Here is a 23,517-nt window from a genome sequence, read left to right as displayed (position 1 = left end):
TGTCTGTAATTACAGTAGGACAGTTGACTGTCTGGTTTGTTCAGGCGTCTTAAATGCCAGTAAGACAGTTGACTGTCTGGTTAGTTTAGGTGCCTGTAATGAAAGTAGGACAGTTGACTGTCTGGTTAGTTCAGGTGTCCATAATGACAGTAGGACAGTTGACTGTCTGGGGTTAGTTCAGTTGTCTGTAATGCCAGTAGGACAGTTGACTGTCTGGTTAGTTCAGGTGTCTGTAATGAAAGTAAGTCAGTTGACTGTCTGGTTAGTTCAGGTGTCTGTAATGCTAGTTGGACAGTTGACTGTCTGGGTATTTCAGGTGTCTGTAATGACAGTAGGACAGTTGACTGTCTGGTTAGTTCATGTGTCTGTAATGCCAGTAGGACAGATGACTGGCTGGTTAGTTCAGGTGTCCATAATGACAGTAGGATAGTTGACTGTCTGGGGTTAGTTCATGTGTCTGTAATGCCAGTAGGACAGTTGACTTTCTCGTTAGTTCAGGTGTCTGTAATGACAGTAGGACAGTTGACTGTCTGATTAGTTCAGGTGTCTGTAATGACAGTAGTATAGTTGACTGTCTGGGGTTAGTTCATGTGTGTGTAATTCCAGTAGGACAGTTGACTTTCTCGTTAGTTCAGGTGTCTGTAATGACAGTAGGACAGTTGACTGTCTGGTTAGTTCAGGTGTCTGTAATGACAGTAGGACAGTTGACTGTCTGATTAGTTCAGGTGTATGTAATGACAGTTGGACAGTTGACTGTCTGATTAGTTCAGATGTCTGTAATGACAGTAGGACAGTTGACTTTCTGTTTATTTCAGGTGTTTGTGATGAAAGTAGGACAGTTGACTGTCTGGTGAGTTCAGGTGTCTGTAATGACAGTAGGGAAGTTCACTCTCTGGGGTTAGTTCAGGTGTCTGTAATGCCAGTAGGACAGTTGACTGTGTGGTTTGTTCATGTGTCTGTAATGCCAGTAGGACAGTTGACTGTCTGGTTTGTTCATGTGTCTGTAATAACAGTAGGGAAGTTCACTGTCTGGTGAGTTCAGGTGTCTGTAATGACAGTAGGGAAGTTCACTCTCTGGGGTTAGTTCAGATGTCTGTAATGCCAGTAGGACAGTTGACTGTCTGGTTTGTTCATGTGTCTGTAATGCCAGTAGGACAGTTGACTGTCTGGTTTGTTCATGTGTCTGTAATAACAGTAGAACAGTTTATTGTCTGGTTAGTTCAGTTGTCTGTAATAACAGTAGGACAGTAGACTGTCTGGTTAGTTCAGGTGTCTGTAATGCCAGTAGGACAGTTGACTGTCTGGTTAGTTCAGGTGTCTGTATTGACAGTAGTGCAGTTGACTGTCTAATTTTTTGAGGTGTCTGTAATTACAGTAGGACAGTTGACTGTCTGGTTAATTCAGGTGTCTGTAATGACAGTAGGACAGTTGACTGTCTGATTAGTTCAGGTGTCTGTAATGACAGTTGGACAGTTGACTGTCTGGTTAGTTCAGGTGTCTGTAATGACAGAAGAACAGTTGACTGTCTGGTTAGTTCAGGCGTCTTAAATGCCAGTAGGACAGTTGACTGTCCGGTTAGTTTAGGTGTCTGTAATGAAAGTAGGACAGTTGACTGTCTGGTTAGTTCAGGTGTCCATAATGACAGTAGTATAGTTGACTGTCTGGGGTTAGTTCATGTGTGTGTAATTCCAGTAGGACAGTTGACTTTCTCGTTAGTTCAGGTGTCTGTAATGACAGTAGGACAGTTGACTGTCTGGTTAGTTCAGGTGTCTGTAATGACAGTAGGACAGTTGACTGTCTGATTAGTTCAGGTGTATGTAATGACAGTTGGACAGTTGACTGTCTGATTAGTTCAGATGTCTGTAATGACAGTAGGACAGTTGACTTTCTGTTTATTTCAGGTGTTTGTGATGAAAGTAGGACAGTTGACTGTCTGGTGAGTTCAGGTGTCTGTAATGACAGTAGGGAAGTTCACTCTCTGGGGTTAGTTCAGGTGTCTGTAATGCCAGTAGGACAGTTGACTGTGTGGTTTGTTCATGTGTCTGTAATGCCAGTAGGACAGTTGACTGTCTGGTTTGTTCATGTGTCTGTAATAACAGTAGAACAGTTGATTGTCTGGTTAGTTCAGTTGTCTGTAATAACAGTAGGACAGTTGACTGTCTGGTTTGTTCATGTGTCTGTAATAACGGTAGAACAGTTGATTGTCTGGTTAGTTCAGTTGTCAGTAATAACAGTAGGACAGTTGACTGTCTGGTTAGTTCAGGTGTCTGTAATGCCAGTAGGACAGTTGACTCTCTGGTTAGTTCAGGTGTCTGTAATGACAGTAGTGCAGTTGACTGTCTAATTTTTTAAGGTGTCTGTAATTACAGTAGGACAGTTGACTGTCTGGTTAATTCAGGTGTCTGTAATGACAGTAGGACAGTTGACTGTCTGTTTAGTTCAGGTGTCTGTAATGACAGTTGGACAGTTGACTGTCTGGTTTGTTCAGGTGTCTGTAATTACAGTAGGACAGTTGACTGTCTGGTTTGTTCAGGCGTCTTAAATGCCAGTAAGACAGTTGACTGTCTGGTTAGTTTAGGTGCCTGTAATGAAAGTAGGACAGTTGACTGTCTGGTTAGTTCAGGTGTCCATAATGACAGTAGGACAGTTGACTGTCTGGGGTTAGTTCAGTTGTCTGTAATGCCAGTAGGACAGTTGACTGTCTGGTTAGTTCAGGTGTCTGTAATGAAAGTAAGTCAGTTGACTGTCTGGTTAGTTCAGGTGTCTGTAATGCTAGTTGGACAGTTGACTGTCTGGGTATTTCAGGTGTCTGTAATGACAGTAGGACAGTTGATTGTCTGGTTAGTTCAGTTGTCTGTAATAACAGTAGGACAGTTGACTGTCTGGTTTGTTCATGTGTCTGTAATAACAGTAGAACAGTTGATTGTCTGGTTAGTTCAGTTGTCAGTAATAACAGTAGGACAGTTGACTGTCTGGTTAGTTCAGGTGTCTGTAATGCCAGTAGGACAGTTGACTCTCTGGTTAGTTCAGGTGTCTGTAATGACAGTAGTGCAGTTGACTGTCTAATTTTTTAAGGTGTCTGTAATTACAGTAGGACAGTTGACTGTCTGGTTAATTCAGGTGTCTGTAATGACAGTAGGACAGTTGACTGTCTGTTTAGTTCAGGTGTCTGTAATGACAGTTGGACAGTTGACTGTCTGGTTTGTTCAGGTGTCTGTAATTACAGTAGGACAGTTGACTGTCTGGTTTGTTCAGGCGTCTTAAATGCCAGTAAGACAGTTGACTGTCTGGTTAGTTTAGGTGCCTGTAATGAAAGTAGGACAGTTGACTGTCTGGTTAGTTCAGGTGTCCATAATGACAGTAGGACAGTTGACTGTCTGGGGTTAGTTCAGTTGTCTGTAATGCCAGTAGAACAGTTGACTGTCTGGTTAGTTCAGGTGTCTGTAATGAAAGTAAGTCAGTTGACTGTCTGGTTAGTTCAGGTGTCTGTAATGCTAGTTGGACAGTTGACTGTCTGGGTATTTCAGGTGTCTGTAATGACAGTAGGACAGTTGACTGTCTGGTTAGTTCATGTGTCTGTAATGCCAGTAGGACAGATGACTGGCTGGTTAGTTCAGGTGTCCATAATGACAGTAGGATAGTTGACTGTCTGGGGTTAGTTCATGTGTCTGTAATGCCAGTAGGAAAGTTGACTTTCTGGGTATTTCAGGTGTCTGTAATGACAGTAGGACAGTTGACTGTCTGGTTAGTTCAGGTGTCTGTAATGCCAGTAGGACAGTTGACTGGCTGGTTAGTTCAGGTGTCCATAATGACAGTAGGATAGTTGACTGTCTGGGGTTAGTTCATGTGTCTGTAATGCCAGTAGGACAGTTGACTTTCTCGTTAGTTCAGGTGTCTGTAATGACAGTAGGACAGTTGACTGTCTGGTTAGTTCAGGTGTCTGTAATGCCAGTTGGACAGTTGACTGTCTGGTTAGTTCAGGTGTCTGTAATGACAGCAGTGCAGTTGACTGTCTATTTTTTTAAGGTGTCTGTAATTACAGTAGGACAGTTGACTGTCTGGTTAATTCAGGTGTCTGTAATGACAGTAGGACAGTTGACTGTCTGGGGTTAGTTCATGTGTCTGTAATGCCAGTAGGACAGTTGACTGGCTGGTTAGTTCAGGTGTCCATAATGACAGTAGGATAGTTGACTGTCTGGGGTTAGTTCATGTGTCTGTAATGCCAGTAGGACAGTTGACTTTCTCGTTAGTTCAGGTGTCTGTAATGACAGTAGGACAGTTGACTGTCTGGTTAGTTCAGGTGTCTGTAATGCCAGTTGGACAGTTGACTGTCTGGTTAGTTCAGGTGTCTGTAATGACAGTAGTGCAGTTGACTGTCTAATTTTTTAAGGTGTCTGTAATTACAGTAGGACAGTTGACTGTCTGGTTAATTCAGGTGTCTGTAATGACAGTAGGACAGTTGACTGTCTGTTTAGTTCAGGTGTCTGTAATGACAGTTGGACAGTTGACTGTCTGGTTTGTTCAGGTGTCTGTAATTACAGTAGGACAGTTGACTGTCTGGTTTGTTCAGGCGTCTTAAATGCCAGTAAGACAGTTGACTGTCTGGTTAGTTTAGGTGCCTGTAATGAAAGTAGGACAGTTGACTGTCTGGTTAGTTCAGGTGTCCATAATGACAGTAGGACAGTTGACTGTCTGGGGTTAGTTCAGTTGTCTGTAATGCCAGTAGGACAGTTGACTGTCTGGTTAGTTCAGGTGTCTGTAATGAAAGTAAGTCAGTTGACTGTCTGGTTAGTTCAGGTGTCTGTAATGCTAGTTGGACAGTTGACTGTCTGGGTATTTCAGGTGTCTGTAATGACAGTAGGACAGTTGATTGTCTGGTTAGTTCAGTTGTCTGTAATAACAGTAGGACAGTTGACTGTCTGGTTTGTTCATGTGTCTGTAATAACAGTAGAACAGTTGATTGTCTGGTTAGTTCAGTTGTCAGTAATAACAGTAGGACAGTTGACTGTCTGGTTAGTTCAGGTGTCTGTAATGCCAGTAGGACAGTTGACTCTCTGGTTAGTTCAGGTGTCTGTAATGACAGTAGTGCAGTTGACTGTCTAATTTTTTAAGGTGTCTGTAATTACAGTAGGACAGTTGACTGTCTGGTTAATTCAGGTGTCTGTAATGACAGTAGGACAGTTGACTGTCTGTTTAGTTCAGGTGTCTGTAATGACAGTTGGACAGTTGACTGTCTGGTTTGTTCAGGTGTCTGTAATTACAGTAGGACAGTTGACTGTCTGGTTTGTTCAGGCGTCTTAAATGCCAGTAAGACAGTTGACTGTCTGGTTAGTTTAGGTGCCTGTAATGAAAGTAGGACAGTTGACTGTCTGGTTAGTTCAGGTGTCCATAATGACAGTAGGACAGTTGACTGTCTGGGGTTAGTTCAGTTGTCTGTAATGCCAGTAGGACAGTTGACTGTCTGGTTAGTTCAGGTGTCTGTAATGAAAGTAAGTCAGTTGACTGTCTGGTTAGTTCAGGTGTCTGTAATGCTAGTTGGACAGTTGACTGTCTGGGTATTTCAGGTGTCTGTAATGACAGTAGGACAGTTGACTGTCTGGTTAGTTCATGTGTCTGTAATGCCAGTAGGACAGATGACTGGCTGGTTAGTTCAGGTGTCCATAATGACAGTAGGATAGTTGACTGTCTGGGGTTAGTTCATGTGTCTGTAATGCCAGTAGGAAAGTTGACTTTCTGGGTATTTCAGGTGTCTGTAATGACAGTAGGACAGTTGACTGTCTGGTTAGTTCAGGTGTCTGTAATGCCAGTAGGACAGTTGACTGGCTGGTTAGTTCAGGTGTCCATAATGACAGTAGGATAGTTGACTGTCTGGGGTTAGTTCATGTGTCTGTAATGCCAGTAGGACAGTTGACTTTCTCGTTAGTTCAGGTGTCTGTAATGACAGTAGGACAGTTGACTGTCTGGTTAGTTCAGGTGTCTGTAATGCCAGTTGGACAGTTGACTGTCTGGTTAGTTCAGGTGTCTGTAATGACAGTAGTGCAGTTGACTGTCTATTTTTTTAAGGTGTCTGTAATTACAGTAGGACAGTTGACTGTCTGGTTAATTCAGGTGTCTGTAATGACAGTAGGACAGTTGACTGTCTGGGGTTAGTTCATGTGTCTGTAATGCCAGTAGGACAGTTGACTGGCTGGTTAGTTCAGGTGTCCATAATGACAGTAGGATAGTTGACTGTCTGGGGTTAGTTCATGTGTCTGTAATGCCAGTAGGACAGTTGACTTTCTCGTTAGTTCAGGTGTCTGTAATGACAGTAGGACAGTTGACTGTCTGGTTAGTTCAGGTGTCTGTAATGCCAGTTGGACAGTTGACTGTCTGGTTAGTTCAGGTGTCTGTAATGACAGTAGTGCAGTTGACTGTCTAATTTTTTAAGGTGTCTGTAATTACAGTAGGACAGTTGACTGTCTGGTTAATTCAGGTGTCTGTAATGACAGTAGGACAGTTGACTGTCTGATTAGTTCAGGTGTCTGTAATGACAGTTGGACAGTTGACTGTCTGGTTTGTTCAGGTGTCTGTAATGACAGAAGAACAGTTGACTGTCTGGTTAGTTTAGGCGTCTTAAATGCCAGTAAGACAGTTGACTGTCTGGTTAGTTTAGGTGTCTGTAATGAAAGTAGGACAGTTGACTGTCTGGTTAGTTCAGGTGTCTATAATAACAGTAGGACAGTTGACTGTCTGGGGTTAGTTCAGTTGTCTGTAATGCCAGTAGGACAGTTGACTGTCTGGTTAGTTCAGGTGTCTGTAATGCTAGTAGGACAGTTGACTGTCTGGGTATTTCAGGTGTCTGTAATGACAGTAGGACAGTTGACTGTCTGGTTAGTTCAGGTGTCTGTAATGACAGTAGGACAGTTTACTGTCTGGTTATTTTAAGTGTCTGTAATGACAGTAGGATAGTTGACTGTCTGGGGTTAGTTCAAGTGTCTGTAATGACAGTTGGACAGTTGACTGTCTGGTTTGTTCAGGTGTCTGTAATGACAGAAGAACAGTTGACTGTCTGGTTAGTTCAGGCGTCTTAAATGCCAGTAAGACAGTTGACTGTCTGGTTAGTTTAGGTGTCTGTAATGAAAGTAGGACAGTTGATTGTCTGGTTAGTTCAGGTGTCTATAATGACAGTAGGACAGTTGACTGTCTGGGGTTAGTTCAGTTGTCTGTAATGCCAGTAGGACAGTTGACTGTCTGGTTAGTTCAGGTGTCTGTAATGAAAGTAGGACAGTTGACTGTCTGGTTAGTTCAGGTGTCTGTAATGCTAGTAGGACAGTTGACTGTCTGGGTATTTCAGGTGTCTGTAATGACAGTAGGACAGTTGACTGTCTGGTTAGTTCATGTGTCTGTAATGCCAGTAGGACAGATGACTGGCTGGTTAGTTCAGGTGTCCATAATGACAGTAGGATAGTTGACTGTCTGGGGTTAGTTCATGTGTCTGTAATGCCAGTAGGACAGTTGACTTTCTCGTTAGTTCAGGTGTCTGTAATGACAGTAGGACAGTTGACTGTCTGATTAGTTCAGGTGTCTGTAATGACAGTTGGACAGTTGACTGTCTGGTTAGTTCAGGTGTCTGTAATGACAGAAGAACAGTTGACTGTCTGGTTAGTTCAGGCGTCTTAAATGCCAGTAGGACAGTTGACTGTCTGGTTAGTTTAGGTGTCTGTAATGAAAGTAGGACAGTTGACTGTCTGGTTAGTTCATGTGTCCATAATGACAGTAGTATAGTTGACTGTCTGGGGTTAGTTCATGTGTGTGTAATTCCAGTAGGACAGTTGACTTTCTCGTTAGTTCAGGTGTCTGTAATGAAAGTAGGACAGTTGACTGTCTGGTTAGTTCAGGTGTCTGTAATGCTAGTAGGACAGTTGACTGTCTGGGTATTTCAGGTGTCTGTAATGACAGTAGGACAGTTGACTGTCTGGTTAGTTCATGTGTCTGTAATGCCAGTAGGACAGATGACTGGCTGGTTAGTTCAGGTGTCCATAATGACAGTAGGATAGTTGACTGTCTGGTTAGTTTAGGCGTCTTAAATGCCAGTAAGACAGTTGACTGTCTGGTTAGTTTAGGTGTCTGTAATGAAAGTAGGACAGTTGACTGTCTGGTTAGTTCAGGTGTCTATAATGACAGTAGGACAGTTGACTGTCTGGGGTTAGTTCAGTTGTCTGTAATGCCAGTAGGACAGTTGACTGTCTGGTTAGTTCAGGTGTCTGTAATGCTAGTAGGACAGTTGACTGTCTGGGTATTTCAGGTGTCTGTAATGACAGTAGGACAGTTGACTGTCTGGTTAGTTCATGTGTCTGTAATGCCAGTAGGACAGATGACTGGCTGGTTAGTTCAGGTGTCCATAATGACAGTAGGATAGTTGACTGTCTGGGGTTAGTTCATGTGTCTGTAATGCCAGTAGGAAAGTTGACTTTCTCGTTAGTTCAGGTGTCTGTAATGACAGTAGGACAGTTGACTGTCTGGTTAGTTCAGGTGTCTGTAATGACAGTAGGACAGTTTACTGTCTGGTTATTTTAGGTGTCTGTAATGACAGTAGGATAGTTGACTGTCTGGGGTTAGTTCAGGTGTCTGTAATGACAGTTGGACAGTTGACTGTCTGGTTTGTTCAGGTGTCTGTAATGACAGAAGAACAGTTGACTGTCTGGTTAGTTCAGGCGTCTTAAATGCCAGTAAGACAGTTGACTGTCTGGTTAGTTTAGGTGTCTGTAATGAAAGTAGGACAGTTGACTGTCTGGTTAGTTCAGGTGTCTATAATGACAGTAGGACAGTTGACTGTCTGGGGTTAGTTCAGTTGTCTGTAATGCCAGTAGGACAGTTGACTGTCTGGTTAGTTCAGGTGTCTGTAATGAAAGTAGGACAGTTGACTGTCTGGTTAGTTCAGGTGTCTGTAATGCTAGTAGGACAGTTGACTGTCTGGGTATTTCAGGTGTCTGTAATGACAGTAGGACAGTTGACTTTCTCGTTAGTTCAGGTGTCTGTAATGACAGTAGGACAGTTGACTGTCTGATTAGTTCAGATGTCTGTAATGACAGTTGGACAGTTGACTGTCTTGTTAGTTCAGGTGTCTGTAATGACAGAAGAACAGTTGACTGTCTGGTTAGTTCATGTGTCTGTAATGCCAGTAGGACAGATGACTGGCTGGTTAGTTCAGGTGTCCATAATGACAGTAGGATAGTTGACTGTCTGGGGTTAGTTCATGTGTCTGTAATGCCAGTAGGACAGTTGACTTTCTCGTTAGTTCAGGTGTCTGTAATGACAGTAGGACAGTTGACTGTCTGATTAGTTCAGGTGTCTGTAATGACAGTTGGACAGTTGACTGTCTGGTTAGTTCAGGTGTCTGTAATGACAGAAGAACAGTTGACTGTCTGGTTAGTTCAGGCGTCTTAAATGCCAGTAGGACAGTTGACTGTCTGGTTAGTTTAGGTGTCTGTAATGAAAGTAGGACAGTTGACTGTCTGGTTAGTTCAGGTGTCCATAATGACAGTAGTATAGTTGACTGTCTGGGGTTAGTTCATGTGTGTGTAATTCCAGTAGGACAGTTGACTTTCTCGTTAGTTCAGGTGTCTGTAATGACAGTAGGACAGTTGACTGTCTGGTTAGTTCAGGTGTCTGTAATGACAGTAGGACAGTTGACTGTCTGATTAGTTCAGGTGTATGTAATGACAGTTGGACAGTTGACTGTCTGATTAGTTCAGATGTCTGTAATGACAGTAGGACAGTTGACTTTCTGTTTATTTCAGGTGTTTGTGATGAAAGTAGGACAGTTGACTGTCTGGTGAGTTCAGGTGTCTGTAATGACAGTAGGGAAGTTCACTCTCTGGGGTTAGTTCAGGTGTCTGTAATGCCAGTAGGACAGTTGACTGTGTGGTTTGTTCATGTGTCTGTAATGCCAGTAGGACAGTTGACTGTCTGGTTTGTTCAGGTGTCTGTAATGACAGAAGAACAGTTGACTGTCTGGTTAGTTCAGGCGTCTTAAATGCCAGTAAGACAGTTGACTGTCTGGTTAGTTTAGGTGTCTGTAATGAAAGTAGGACAGTTGACTGTCTGGTTAGTTCAGGTGTCTATAATGACAGTAGGACAGTTGACTGTCTGGGGTTAGTTCAGTTGTCTGTAATGCCAGTAGGACAGTTGACTGTCTGGTTAGTTCAGGTGTCTGTAATGAAAGTAGGACAGTTGACTGTCTGGTTAGTTCAGGTGTCTGTAATGCTAGTAGGACAGTTGACTGTCTGGGTATTTCAGGTGTCTGTAATGACAGTAGGACAGTTGACTTTCTCGTTAGTTCAGGTGTCTGTAATGACAGTAGGACAGTTGACTGTCTGATTAGTTCAGATGTCTGTAATGACAGTTGGACAGTTGACTGTCTTGTTAGTTCAGGTGTCTGTAATGACAGAAGAACAGTTGACTGTCTGGTTAGTTCATGTGTCTGTAATGCCAGTAGGACAGATGACTGGCTGGTTAGTTCAGGTGTCCATAATGACAGTAGGATAGTTGACTGTCTGGGGTTAGTTCATGTGTCTGTAATGCCAGTAGGACAGTTGACTTTCTCGTTAGTTCAGGTGTCTGTAATGACAGTAGGACAGTTGACTGTCTGATTAGTTCAGGTGTCTGTAATGACAGTTGGACAGTTGACTGTCTGGTTAGTTCAGGTGTCTGTAATGACAGAAGAACAGTTGACTGTCTGGTTAGTTCAGGCGTCTTAAATGCCAGTAGGACAGTTGACTGTCTGGTTAGTTTAGGTGTCTGTAATGAAAGTAGGACAGTTGACTGTCTGGTTAGTTCAGGTGTCCATAATGACAGTAGTATAGTTGACTGTCTGGGGTTAGTTCATGTGTGTGTAATTCCAGTAGGACAGTTGACTTTCTCGTTAGTTCAGGTGTCTGTAATGACAGTAGGACAGTTGACTGTCTGGTTAGTTCAGGTGTCTGTAATGACAGTAGGACAGTTGACTGTCTGATTAGTTCAGGTGTATGTAATGACAGTTGGACAGTTGACTGTCTGATTAGTTCAGATGTCTGTAATGACAGTAGGACAGTTGACTTTCTGTTTATTTCAGGTGTTTGTGATGAAAGTAGGACAGTTGACTGTCTGGTGAGTTCAGGTGTCTGTAATGACAGTAGGGAAGTTCACTCTCTGGGGTTAGTTCAGGTGTCTGTAATGCCAGTAGGACAGTTGACTGTGTGGTTTGTTCATGTGTCTGTAATGCCAGTAGGACAGTTGACTGTCTGGTTTGTTCATGTGTCTGTAATAACAGTAGAACAGTTGATTGTCTGGTTAGTTCAGTTGTCTGAAATAACAGTAGGACAGTTGACTGTCTGGTTTGTTCATGTGTCTGTAATAACAGTAGAACAGTTGATTGTCTGGTTAGTTCAGTTGTCTTTAATAACAGTAGGACAGTTGACTGTCTGGTTAGTTCAGGTGTCTGTAATGCCAGTAGGACAGTTGACTCTGGTTAGTTCAGGTGTCTGTAATGACAGTAGTGCAGTTGACTGTCTAATTTTTTATGGTGTCTGTAATTACAGTAGGACATTTGACTGTCTGGTTAATTCAGGTGTCTGTAATGACAGTAGGACAGTTGACTGTCTGTTTAGTTCAGGTGTCTGTAATGACAGTTGGACAGTTGACTGTCTGGTTTGTTCAGGTGTCTGTAATGACAGAAGAACAGTTGACTGTCTGGTTTGTTCAGGCGTCTTAAATGCCAGTAAGACAGTTGACTGTCTGGTTAGTTTAGGTGTCTGTAATGAAAGTAGGACAGTTGACTGTCTGGTTAGTTCAGGTGTCCATAATGACAGTAGGACAGTTGACTGTCTGGGGTTAGTTCAGTTGTCTGTAATGCCAGTAGGACAGTTGACTGTCTGGTTAGTTCAGGTGTCTGTAATGAAAGTAGGACAGTTGACTGTCTGGTTAGTTCAGGTGTCTGTAATGCTAGTTGGACAGTTGACTTTCTGGGTATTTCAGGTGTCTGTAATGACAGTAGTACAGTTGACTGTCTGGTTAGTTCATGTGTCTGTAATGCCAGTAGGACAGTTGACTGGCTGGTTAGTTCAGGTGTCCATAATGACAGTAGGATAGTTGACTGTCTGGGGTTAGTTCATGTGTCTGTAATGCCAGTAGGACAGTTGACTTTCTCGTTAGTTCAGGTGTCTGTAATGACAGTAGGACAGTTGACTGTCTGGTTAGTTCAGGTGTCTGTAATGCCAGTTGGACAGTTGACTGTCTGGTTAGTTCAGGTGTCTGTAATGACAGTAGTGCAGTTGACTGTCTAATTTTTTAAGGTGTCTGTAATTACAGTAGGACAGTTGACTGTCTGGTTAATTCAGGTGTCTGTAATTACAGAAGGACAGTTGACTGTCTGGTTAGTTCAGTGTCTGTAATGACAGTAGGACAGTTGACTGTCTGATTAGTTCAGGTGTCTGTAATGACAGTTGGACAGTTGACTGTCTGATTAGTTCAGGTGTCTGTAATGACAGTAGGACAGTTGACTGTCTGGTTAGTTCAGGTGTCTGTAATGCCAGTAGGACAGTTGACTGTCTGGTTAGTTCAGGTGTCTGTAATGACAGTAGAACAGTTGACTGTCTGGGTAGTTCAGGTGTCTGTAATGACAGTAGGACAGTTGACTGTCTGGGTATTTCAGGTGTCTGTAATGACAGTAGGACAGTTGACTGTCTGGTTAGTTCAGTTGCCTGTAATGCCAGTAGGACAGTTGACTGTCTGGTTAATTCAGGTGTCTGTAATGACAGTAGTGCAGTTGACTGTCTAATTTTTTCAGGTGTCTGTAATTACAGTTGGACGGTTGACTGTCTGGTTAGTTCAGGTGTCTGTAATGACAGTATGACTGTTGACTGTCTGGTTAGTTCATGTGTCTGTAATGCCAGTAGGACAGTTGACTTTCTCGTTAGTTCAGGTGTCTGTAATGACAGTAGGACAGTTGACTGTCTGATTAGTTCAGGTGTCTGTAATGACAGTTGGACAGTTGACTGTCTGGTTAGTTCAGGTGTCTGTAATGACAGAAGAACAGTTGACTGTCTGGTTAGTTCAGGCGTCTTAAATGCCAGTAGGACAGTTGACTGTCTGGTTAGTTTAGGTGTCTGTAATGAAAGTAGGACAGTTGACTGTCTGGTTAGTTCAGGTGTCCATAATGACAGTAGTATAGTTGACTGTCTGGGGTTAGTTCATGTGTGTGTAATTCCAGTAGGACAGTTGACTTTCTCGTTAGTTCAGGTGTCTGTAATGACAGTAGGACAGTTGACTGTCTGGTTAGTTCAGGTGTCTGTAATGACAGTAGGACAGTTGACTGTCTGATTAGTTCAGGTGTATGTAATGACAGTTGGACAGTTGACTGTCTGATTAGTTCAGATGTCTGTAATGACAGTAGGACAGTTGACTTTCTGTTTATTTCAGGTGTTTGTGATGAAAGCAGGACAGTTGACTGTCTGGTGAGTTCAGGTGTCTGTAATGACAGTAGGGAAGTTCACTCTCTGGGGTTAGTTCAGGTGTCTGTAATGCCAGTAGGACAGTTGACTGTGTGGTTTGTTCATGTGTCTGTAATGCCAGTAGGACAGTTGACTGTCTGGTTTGTTCATGTGTCTGTAATAACAGTAGAACAGTTGATTGTCTGGTTAGTTCAGTTGTCTGTAATAACAGTAGGACAGTTGACTGTCTGGTTTGTTCATGTGTCTGTAATAACAGTAGAACAGTTGATTGTCTGGTTAGTTCAGTTGTCTTTAATAACAGTAGGACAGTTGACTGTCTGGTTAGTTCAGGTGTCTGTAATGCCAGTAGGACAGTTGACTCTGGTTAGTTCAGGTGTCTGTAATGACAGTAGTGCAGTTGACTGTCTAATTTTTTATGGTGTCTGTAATTACAGTAGGACATTTGACTGTCTGGTTAATTCAGGTGTCTGTAATGACAGTAGGACAGTTGACTGTCTGTTTAGTTCAGGTGTCTGTAATGACAGTTGGACAGTTGACTGTCTGGTTTGTTCAGGTGTCTGTAATGACAGAAGAACAGTTGACTGTCTGGTTTGTTCAGGCGTCTTAAATGCCAGTAAGACAGTTGACTGTCTGGTTAGTTTAGGTGTCTGTAATGAAAGTAGGACAGTTGACTGTCTGGTTAGTTCAGGTGTCCATAATGACAGTAGGACAGTTGACTGTCTGGGGTTAGTTCAGTTGTCTGTAATGCCAGTAGGACAGTTGACTGTCTGGTTAGTTCAGGTGTCTGTAATGAAAGTAGGACAGTTGACTGTCTGGTTAGTTCAGGTGTCTGTAATGCTAGTTGGACAGTTGACTTTCTGGGTATTTCAGGTGTCTGTAATGACAGTAGGACAGTTGACTGTCTGGTTAGTTCATGTGTCTGTAATGCCAGTAGGACAGTTGACTGGCTGGTTAGTTCAGGTGTCCATAATGACAGTAGGATAGTTGACTGTCTGGGGTTAGTTCATGTGTCTGTAATGCCAGTAGGACAGTTGACTTTCTCGTTAGTTCAGGTGTCTGTAATGACAGTAGGACAGTTGACTGTCTGGTTAGTTCAGGTGTCTGTAATGACAGTAGTGCAGTTGACTGTCTAATTTTTTAAGGTGTCTGTAATTACAGTAGGACAGTTGACTGTCTGGTTAATTCAGGTGTCTGTAATTACAGAAGGACAGTTGACTGTCTGGTTAGTTCAGTGTCTGTAATGACAGTAGGACAGTTGACTGTCTGATTAGTTCAGGTGTCTGTAATGACAGTTGGACAGTTGACTGTCTGATTAGTTCAGGTGTCTGTAATGACAGTAGGACAGTTGACTGTCTGGTTAGTTCAGGTGTCTGTAATGCCAGTAGGACAGTTGACTGTCTGGTTAGTTCAGGTGTCTGTAATGACAGTAGAACAGTTGACTGTCTGGGTAGTTCAGGTGTCTGTAATGACAGTAGGACAGTTGACTGTCTGGGTATTTCAGGTGTCTGTAATGACAGTAGGACAGTTGACTGTCTGGTTAGTTCAGTTGCCTGTAATGCCAGTAGGACAGTTGACTGTCTGGTTAATTCAGGTGTCTGTAATGACAGTAGTGCAGTTGACTGTCTAATTTTTTCAGGTGTCTGTAATTACAGTTGGACGGTTGACTGTCTGGTTAGTTCAGGTGTCTGTAATGACAGTATGACTGTTGACTGTCTGGTTAGTTCAGGTGTCTGTAATGCCAGTAGGACAGTTTACTGTCTGGTTAGTTCAGTCGTCTGTAATGACAGTAGGACAGTTGACTGTCTGGGTAGTTCAGGTGTCTGTAATGACAGTAGGACAGTTGACTGTCTGGTTAGTTCAGTTGTCTGTAATGACAGTAGGACAGGTGGAGAACCCAGAGAAAACCCACGCAGACACAGGGAGAAGAACAGAACACAGAAGGGCCCCAGCTGGGATACGAACCAAGAACCTTTTGCTGTGAGGCGACAGTGCTAACCATAACATCACCATGCTGCTACTGTGCTACGGTGAAATAATCCAGTAATTCTCCTAATCCTCCCAAGCAGGTGTGACACAGTTTACATTTAGAGCTCCACGAGCAGCGATGTAGATCCTATGTGTAAAATACTTTATGTGTAATTCCAGCACAAAATCATCCCATGGTCTTTTACAGCAATTACATACATCAAATAAACCATCAAAAAATGTTTTTTCGTGTAACTAACGGAGAAATCTGGGAGAGTCGCTAACAGCCAGACATGATTAGCTCCGGGCAGTACGGTGAAGGCATTCAAACGTCTTTTTTAACCACTATTACTGCTGAAAATGACAGCAAACCTCTGCAGCAGCATGAGAAGAGTCCCTACACAGAAAACAAAGCACCAACAACATAGTTATGAAACCCAGAGTTTATTAAAAGAGTGTTTTAAAGACTTACCTACTGGCCCCTGTACCAGCTGCTTTTTTTTTTTTAACCCCTCTTTTTTTGGGGGGAAATAATGAATGGATTTAGAATCTTAAAAAATAAGAATTAAAATTTTTACATGAATCGATTTGTTTGCCCACCTCCTCAAAATCTGAAGCTCCCTTTTCATGATCTTACTACTCCCCTTCACAAGGTGAGAAAGCCATGGCCATGGGACAGTATCTATTGTGGATTATTCACTATTGGTTGACCCTGAAGTATAGCAAATCTACTCCGTCTGTCCTTTATTATTTTTTATTATCTTTACATAAAATTACATAATTAACATATTGATACTAGGGTTGTCACGATACTAGAATTTCAAAGTCGATACCGATACCCAGGATAATACTCAATGCCTGATGCCATTTTCAATAGCATGGGGAGAAAATTACAAATAATGAAGGCAGAATCATTAAAATAAAGATTGGAACAATACAAACAACATCAATTTTGCACTTTTGCTTTGTTCATTTTCTACTAAAACTGGTGCTAAAGGTCCTCCAGCAGCTGGCTGCTTCTGTGGGACGCTGCATGTCAACTGGAGGAGGCAGCACTGTTGACGGCAAAAATATTGATACTTTAGCAAGTTAGTATCTCATACGATACTAATTTTTAGTATTGATTATTTTCTAAGTAGCGATTTTTTTGACAATCCTAGAACAAACTAGTGTTGCAGGGTAAACTGATACTAGAAAGGTACCACTGTGCCCAGCCGTTAGAAAGAATACTATTTCACGTTTTATTAGTATCGGTACTTTATGAACTTTGTGTGACAGCGGGGCAAGCGTGTCTGTGTGCAGCTTCTCTCCGCTTCATCACTGCCTGCGGCCAGAGTGGGCATGGTTTCGTAGTGACAGACACTCACAGAGCGAGACAGACATGAGTGCATGGAGCAAAAACGCAGCCGACAGTGTCAAGCCCACAGACACCACCAAGCCCGTCTGACCAACTACCAACTTAGAGAAACATGGAGCTGAAAGACATGCAGACTTGTTCAAAGAGTTCAGAGAGCTGCATGTTAGAGATAGAAAACATAAATGTCCCGAATGTAATATTACAAAAGTGAGTGTTTATTTTGTGACAAATTAACGTTTTTCACCATCAGAATTGCAGGAGGCAGTCAGGGGTAAAGCTAACTGTTTAACTGTCTGATGTGGTTCACACATCTCTGTATGCAAACAGTTCACACTGGAGAACATCAACAACACCAGTTATAGATCACTAATGGTAATATAATCATAGCATCTACATTTTTGTAAATAATTTACAATATCTATGTTATTCATATTAGTAGAAAATGGTCTGATTAGAGCACAGACTGTACCAAAGTCATAATTTTGGTATCGTGACAACACTAGAACAAAGACTCCCATATGGAGATCTGATTATTAGTCTCAAAGGAGTTAGCTGACCAAAATCTGTGACATCTGAAATAATTTAGATCTTTACTCACTGCAATACTTTTTCTTTTTTGAACATTAAGGATATGATATAATGACATAATATTACTATTAAACATATAACATTACTAAACTGTTCTCTTTGCTCTTTCTTGCTATCTTTGTGATTCTGTTTTCCACAGTTGGTTATCCCATCAGCAAAGTGACTCCAAAGGGGCTGATCTTTGTTACCCAGTGGGTTCTCATGGCTCTGATTGGATACTGGCTTATCTCCTTCATTTTCCGATTGGTTGCCTCCACTCTGCGACGGACTCTGTGGTTGCTGAAAGTGGGTGTGGCTTTGGTGTGTTTCGGACTCATCCTGAGCGATCACAGCGTGGGCACGGACACCATGGCTGTCCGATTGGCAGTCCTGGTGTGCGTCTGCGTGGTTTTGGGTGTTGGGACTTTGAGGGGCTCTAATGCAGCTGATAAAACGGCCCACCTGGAAGAGCACGTGAAAATCCTGGAGAGACGCCTGAGGGAGATGGAGAGGTGGAGGAGGACAGAGGAGTAAAGGGTAGAAGTGTTGTCTTCTCTTTGTTTTTCCTTCCTGATGCCACATGTACAAATGATGGAGCACTTGTGTCCTTTTAGGTTTTCTGCAACTTCAAGGAGAAACTTTTCTACAGTTTTCTATAATGTCTTAAATAAGTAATTATTTGCTCCTGATTTGTTATGGATACAATATGACAACTTCCTCATTCCTGAAGTAGTGATTTGTTAGTCTTTGTTTTTTCCACTTTGAAAAAAAAAAAAGTCCATTTACTACAATAAAGAAACATTTTGGAAAACACTCATATATATTTTTTTCTGAAAGTTGGATTGTTACCATGCTCATGCCTCTATGTGAAGCACATATGTAGTAGCTCAGCAGGACTCCGGGTTGGAAGTGAAGTTAGTAACATGCATTAATGGGACATGAAGGATACAGATAGAGAGAGAGGAGGAGAGCTCAGAGTATCACAGGAAGACACCAGCAGAGTAGACCTAGCAGCACAACTAAGGGCTGGTCCAAGGAAAACCTGAGCTGCCCCTAACTATAAGTTTTATCAAAGAGGAAAGTTTTAAGTCTACTCTTAAGTGTGGAGATGGTCCCTTCCTCCTAAACAACAACTGGTTCCACAGGAGAGGAGCTTGGTAGCTGAAGTTAGTGATGTCCAAATGAAGCTTCATTGTCTTTATTTTCTGAGTCCTCTAAATGGAGCTCTATGTTCACCAAAGGGTTGAAATAACACTGAATCACCATTTATGGAGGCTTTTTCTTTGAACCAAGAGCTCCATCTAGTGGACTCAACAAATACAACTAATGCTTCATGAAGCTTCATTTTACATCACTATCTTATTTCCATTCTACTTTTAGAGACTCTAGGAACCACAAGTAACCCTAGGTACTATGGGCTCTTTAAGATATGACAGAGCCTGATCAATAATAGCTTTGTAGGTGAGAAGAAGGATTTTAAATTCTATTCTAGATTTTACAGGTAGCCAGTGCAGAGAAGCTAATACAGGAGAAAAAGGTTCTCTTTGGATTGGTTTTAGTCAGTACACAAGCTGCAGCATTTTGGACCAATTCGATACTGATCCAGAATGTTTGTCCTTATAATATTTCCAGGTCCAAGGAAAGCATATATAAGGTGAATAGAATCGGTCCAAGGACAGAACCCTGTGGGGCCCTGTGACTAACTTTAGTGTGCATGGAGGATTTGTCGTTGACATGTAAAAACTGAGATCTATCTGATAAATACGACTTAAACCAGCTCAGTGCGGTTCCTTTAATGCCAATTAGATGCTCCAGTCTCTGTAGCAGGATGCGATGGTCAATAGTGTCGAAGGCAGCACTAAGATCTAGTAAAACAAGTAGAGAGACAAGTCCTTTATCTGAAGCTATTAGAAGGTCGTTAGTCATTTCTACCAGTGCTGTCTCAGTGCTATGATAATTATAATAATACATCAAATTTATAAAGCGCTTTTCCAGGTGCTCAAAGACGTTTTGACAAGAGCAACTAAATAAAAACAAAAACAACATCCAAAAAAGAGAAGTAGTGAGAGGTTAGAAGCAAGAGTGAATTTGTGAATGGTGAGCGTAAGTGGAGGGGGTGACGTTTTGAGGGAGATTTATTGCAGTTGAGTTTAAGAAGGTTGTGTTGCATCCAAGTTTTGACATCACTGAGGCAGGTGGTGAGAGTGGAATGGGTGATGACTCTAAATCCTGACTTGTTCCGTCCACATACAATGGTTCTGACATCCATGGATCACGCAATAATCTTTACAGTCATGGACATATGAAGAAACTGTAGACAAATAAAAGGTTACTTTTACTGTGGACTTGCTGGTTGCTCAATTTTTGTTCTTCAGCCATGGGTAAGGCCATGTAGTTCAATGTGTGTTTGCTGATGTAGTGATTTGATAAATGATTTGAAGTTATTCACTGCAGATGCTTCAGGATTTTTTGGTATATGACTTCCTGCCTGGCTCAAGTTCCTCTGCTCAGCATGTCTCAGAAACGTCTCTTGCAACTCGAGCCATGCAGGAAATCAGACATAGGAAAGGCATTCATTAATTGTCTAGTAAAGTAAAAGCTGCGCTGGCTGAGCTTCGTTTTTGAACAGCTCCCGGTGGGACGGAACCGAACCACAGCAGAGGCAGAATGCAATGCTCCCTTATCTGGTGGAATTTTGGGGTAAGAGCACCTTGTGGGGGAGATAGAGGAAGTAGGAGGAAGTAGAGGAAGTAGAAACAGATGCTAGAGGATAAAAGGCCAAACGCTTAGTGTGGCAGGCCTCTTTGATGTCAAAGAGACATGTGATGTCATCAATGATCAACTGAACATGCGGGTCACTTCAGGAGGGTGAACTGTTCACACAGTAATCCACAGACAGGCCACATTTAAAGATGTAATGTGAACAGACAAACAAAAAATGTGCCTTAAGACCTGCAGTGTGAATGGAGCCTTAGTCTATCACCTCTTGTTTTAGATGCACAATGGGAATTTGGGGAAGCTGATTCATCACAGGCCTCATCAATCAAACACAGTTTGGATCATTTTAAAGTATCTTAGTGACTAATAAGCCTAAGCTGTTCCAGAAGCACAAGTATCCCTAAAGCAACAACAAGTAGAACCAAAAGACATGAATTTTTCTTTGTTCTTTGTGCTCTTTTATGGTTTCATCATGATATTTATTGCTGTTTTGTTTCAGGCATTCCGGGAGTCACCCTTTAAACCTAACTGACCAATCAAATCATACTTTCTGTTATGGGTGGGGGTAACAGATGACGGCAGTGATGCGGAGTTGTTGTAGCCCCTTCGATGGCTCAGTTGGTAGAGCGGAGGACTGTAGAGTAAAAAGTAAACAACAATGATGTCTGCGGAGGATGAACAGCAGCTGTTTGAAGCGGCTTTGGCCTGGACTCTAAACGACCTGGACTTTGCTCTTTCTTTAAAAAATGACCTGAAGTTGGCCCTCAAATCTTTACTTTGTAAGAAAGATGTATTTCATGTAGTGTGCATGCTGCCTGTTTCTACTCCAGCCTTTGTTTGCTTTTTTAAACTTAAACTTTGATTCTCCTTTTGTTCGTTCTGTTTCTCCACCCTAACTTCTAGGAAGTTCTGCCCTCTACAATGTGGTTACTTTTGATTTTTTCGTGTTTCTTTTTGTGTTGTTTTTATCATTGCCGCTTCCACCGGGACACGCTTTCTTTGTTTACTCCAGAGAACAGTAGATCGCCCTAATGCCTGCTGGCATAGCGGCCAGACCAGCTGATATTCAACCCGAACTCCGGAGAAAAACACACCTGGGACACAGAGGTGGGAAGCAACATCAGGGCAGTAGAGGAGGGTCGAGACGGAACGGGCTTATGGAGAGGAGAAGATTCAAGCCGGGTCTCCCCTCTGTTGTTATGGGCAATGTACAAAAGCATTTTAAAAATAACAACATTGTTAAGGGCTTGTAAGCCCTAGCTGTAAGCTTTATCAAAAAGGAAAGTTTTGAGTTTACTCTTAAATATGGGGACACATTCTACTTTTGGAGACTCTAGGAACGACAAGTAGTCCTGCATTCTCAGAGCGCAGCAATCTAGTCGGGTAATATGGTACTATGAGCTCTTTATTTTGGATCAACTGGATATATATATATATATATATTCTGTTCTGTTCTAATATATATTGTCTGTATAATATTTGTTGTTAGTATACCTTGAGTTTTGTAATGAAAATAATTTCCCCCTGGGATTATTAAAGTATTTTTGATTCTGATCTGATTTGCTGTTTTACTGATACGAGATGTTTAATTTACCAGTTAGCCCTGCTGGTCGCTAAACACCGATACATCACCATGTTCATTGCTCTGTTTGGTCGTAGTTGTCGTAGTGATATCCAATTGCAACTAGTGGTATTTTGAACTGCGTGCGTTGGTGCCGCTCCTCGAGTTGCGAAGGTCTATTGATCGTTCCAGGACCCTACGTCTGGATAGATGTGGGCCTGGATTTACGGGCTATATCTTGATTTTAGTCTTTTCAAGTAAAACTGACAAGAGCGCTTCATGCCAATTCACTTTCTAGACTCCCACCAGGGAACAGCCCACTAAAAAATCCATCAGTTATCTGGTATGACGGCAAGGTTTCACCTCAACATTTTGGGGGCCCATAATTGGCTTGGTTGACCCTTCACGGCCTCTCCGTCTCTAGGTACTCCAGTTGAGAGTGCCCTATTCCCCTACATCTTTCCCACACCAGCCTAAACTACTCAATGGCCGATGATCTAGCTCTGTGTGTGACTTCTTCTTCTTTCGTGTGTCATCATCAAATGTCCATCTCAGTAGAATTTAGCCACGTTCTCATCTCAGTTCCCACATCGAAGAGGCCAGCCTCCGAGGGTGGTTTATACAGGGGACAGGTGGTGATTATGTGCTCAGCGGTCTGCTCTGGCTCCCCACACTCACACGCTGCTCTGTCTGCCAGCCCCCACTTCCTCATTGATGCTTTGTAACGTCCGACCCCAGTTCGCAGGCGACTCAGCCGGAGTCCATTGCCGGCGTGGCAATCCTCTCCTTCAAGACTGCCTCCAGGGTCATGGATGTAACGGTGGGTTCATGAGGGCCCCGCTGACTCCCACTCCTGCTTCAAGGCTGCCGCCACCCATGCCTCTGTAGCCAGGTCCTCAGGGATGGACCTGAGCAGCTCTTGTACCGCCTTGTTGTATGGGTGGCGGGACTTCAGGAGGCAGTGCTGTTGTGGTGGTATTGTGCAGGATATGCCCGTTGTGTCTTTGGGCTTTCCTTGCAAGAGCAAGGGTAGCAGCCTCTCGTCGGAGGTCGGCCGGGGCAATTCTCGCTAGTGTTTGCAGATGGGACAGAGGGGTAGGTTTCAGGCAGCCAGTTATGGTCCGAAGGGCAGTGTTTATGGCAGTGTCGACTTTCCTGGCGCGTGTGCTTCTGCACCAGGCTGAGGCACAGTATTCAGCTGTGGAGAAGACAAGAGCTTGTGTTGATATTCGAAGCACCTTGGCAGTTGCACCCGAACTAGTACCAGCAAGACGTCGAATTAGTGCGACCCTTGATGACACTTTGGCCGTCACTTCTTTAAGGTGTTGTTTGAATGTTAGAGATCTATCAAGGCGTACGGCAAGGTACCGCGGGGCTTGCTGGAACGAATATGTCCAGTTCCCGTCTGGCTTCACTGTTGTTCAGGTAGTAAGCTGCTGAAACTGTCTTGCTGATGCTGAGCTGTAAACGCCACTCACGCAGGTAGGCTACCAGGGTGTCCATGTCCTGGTTTAGGCCGGCCTGCATCTGCTCCCATGTTGGTCATCTCATCATAATGGCCAGGTCGTCAGCGTAGCCATATTTCCGGGATGTTGTCTCTAGTATGTCGTGGATGTAAATGTTGAACAACATCGGTGCGAGGACAGACCCCTGTGGAACACCATTCCTCAGCCTCCTAAGCCTGCTGCATTGACCGTCACTGGTCTTTAAAGTGGAGCTACGGTTCGTCACCATCTCCATGATGAACTTCACCATGTGCCGGTCGGGAATGATCTTTAATAGCTTTAGGTGGAGTCCACGGTGCCAGACGGTGTTGTAAGCGGCAGTGAGAGTACTCCAGCCTTCTGTATTTCCTGAAAGCTGTCCTTGATGTCTTGGGT

The 23,517-nt window shown here is 42.9% G+C and overlaps 1 protein-coding gene across 1 annotated transcript in view; it reads left to right on the top strand.

The window, feature by feature from the left end:
* tmem109 (transmembrane protein 109) overlaps positions 1-18,152 on the top strand; it is a 129,403-nt gene extending 111,251 nt beyond the window's left edge. The window contains exon 3 of the mRNA XM_083934055.1: positions 17,519-18,152. Within this exon, the coding sequence (XP_083790181.1) occupies positions 17,519-17,892 (374 nt within the window). The 3' untranslated portion in view covers positions 17,893-18,152. The remainder of the gene's footprint in view (positions 1-17,518) is intronic.
* Positions 18,153-23,517: the final 5,365 nt, after the last annotated feature.

The sequence above is a fragment of the Echiichthys vipera genome (genome assembly GCF_963691815.1).
Source record: "Echiichthys vipera genome assembly, chromosome: 2".
NCBI lineage: Eukaryota > Metazoa > Chordata > Actinopteri > Perciformes > Trachinidae > Echiichthys > Echiichthys vipera.
Note: the sequence above shows the minus strand (reverse complement) of the source record. Positions and strands in the feature narration are given on the sequence as shown.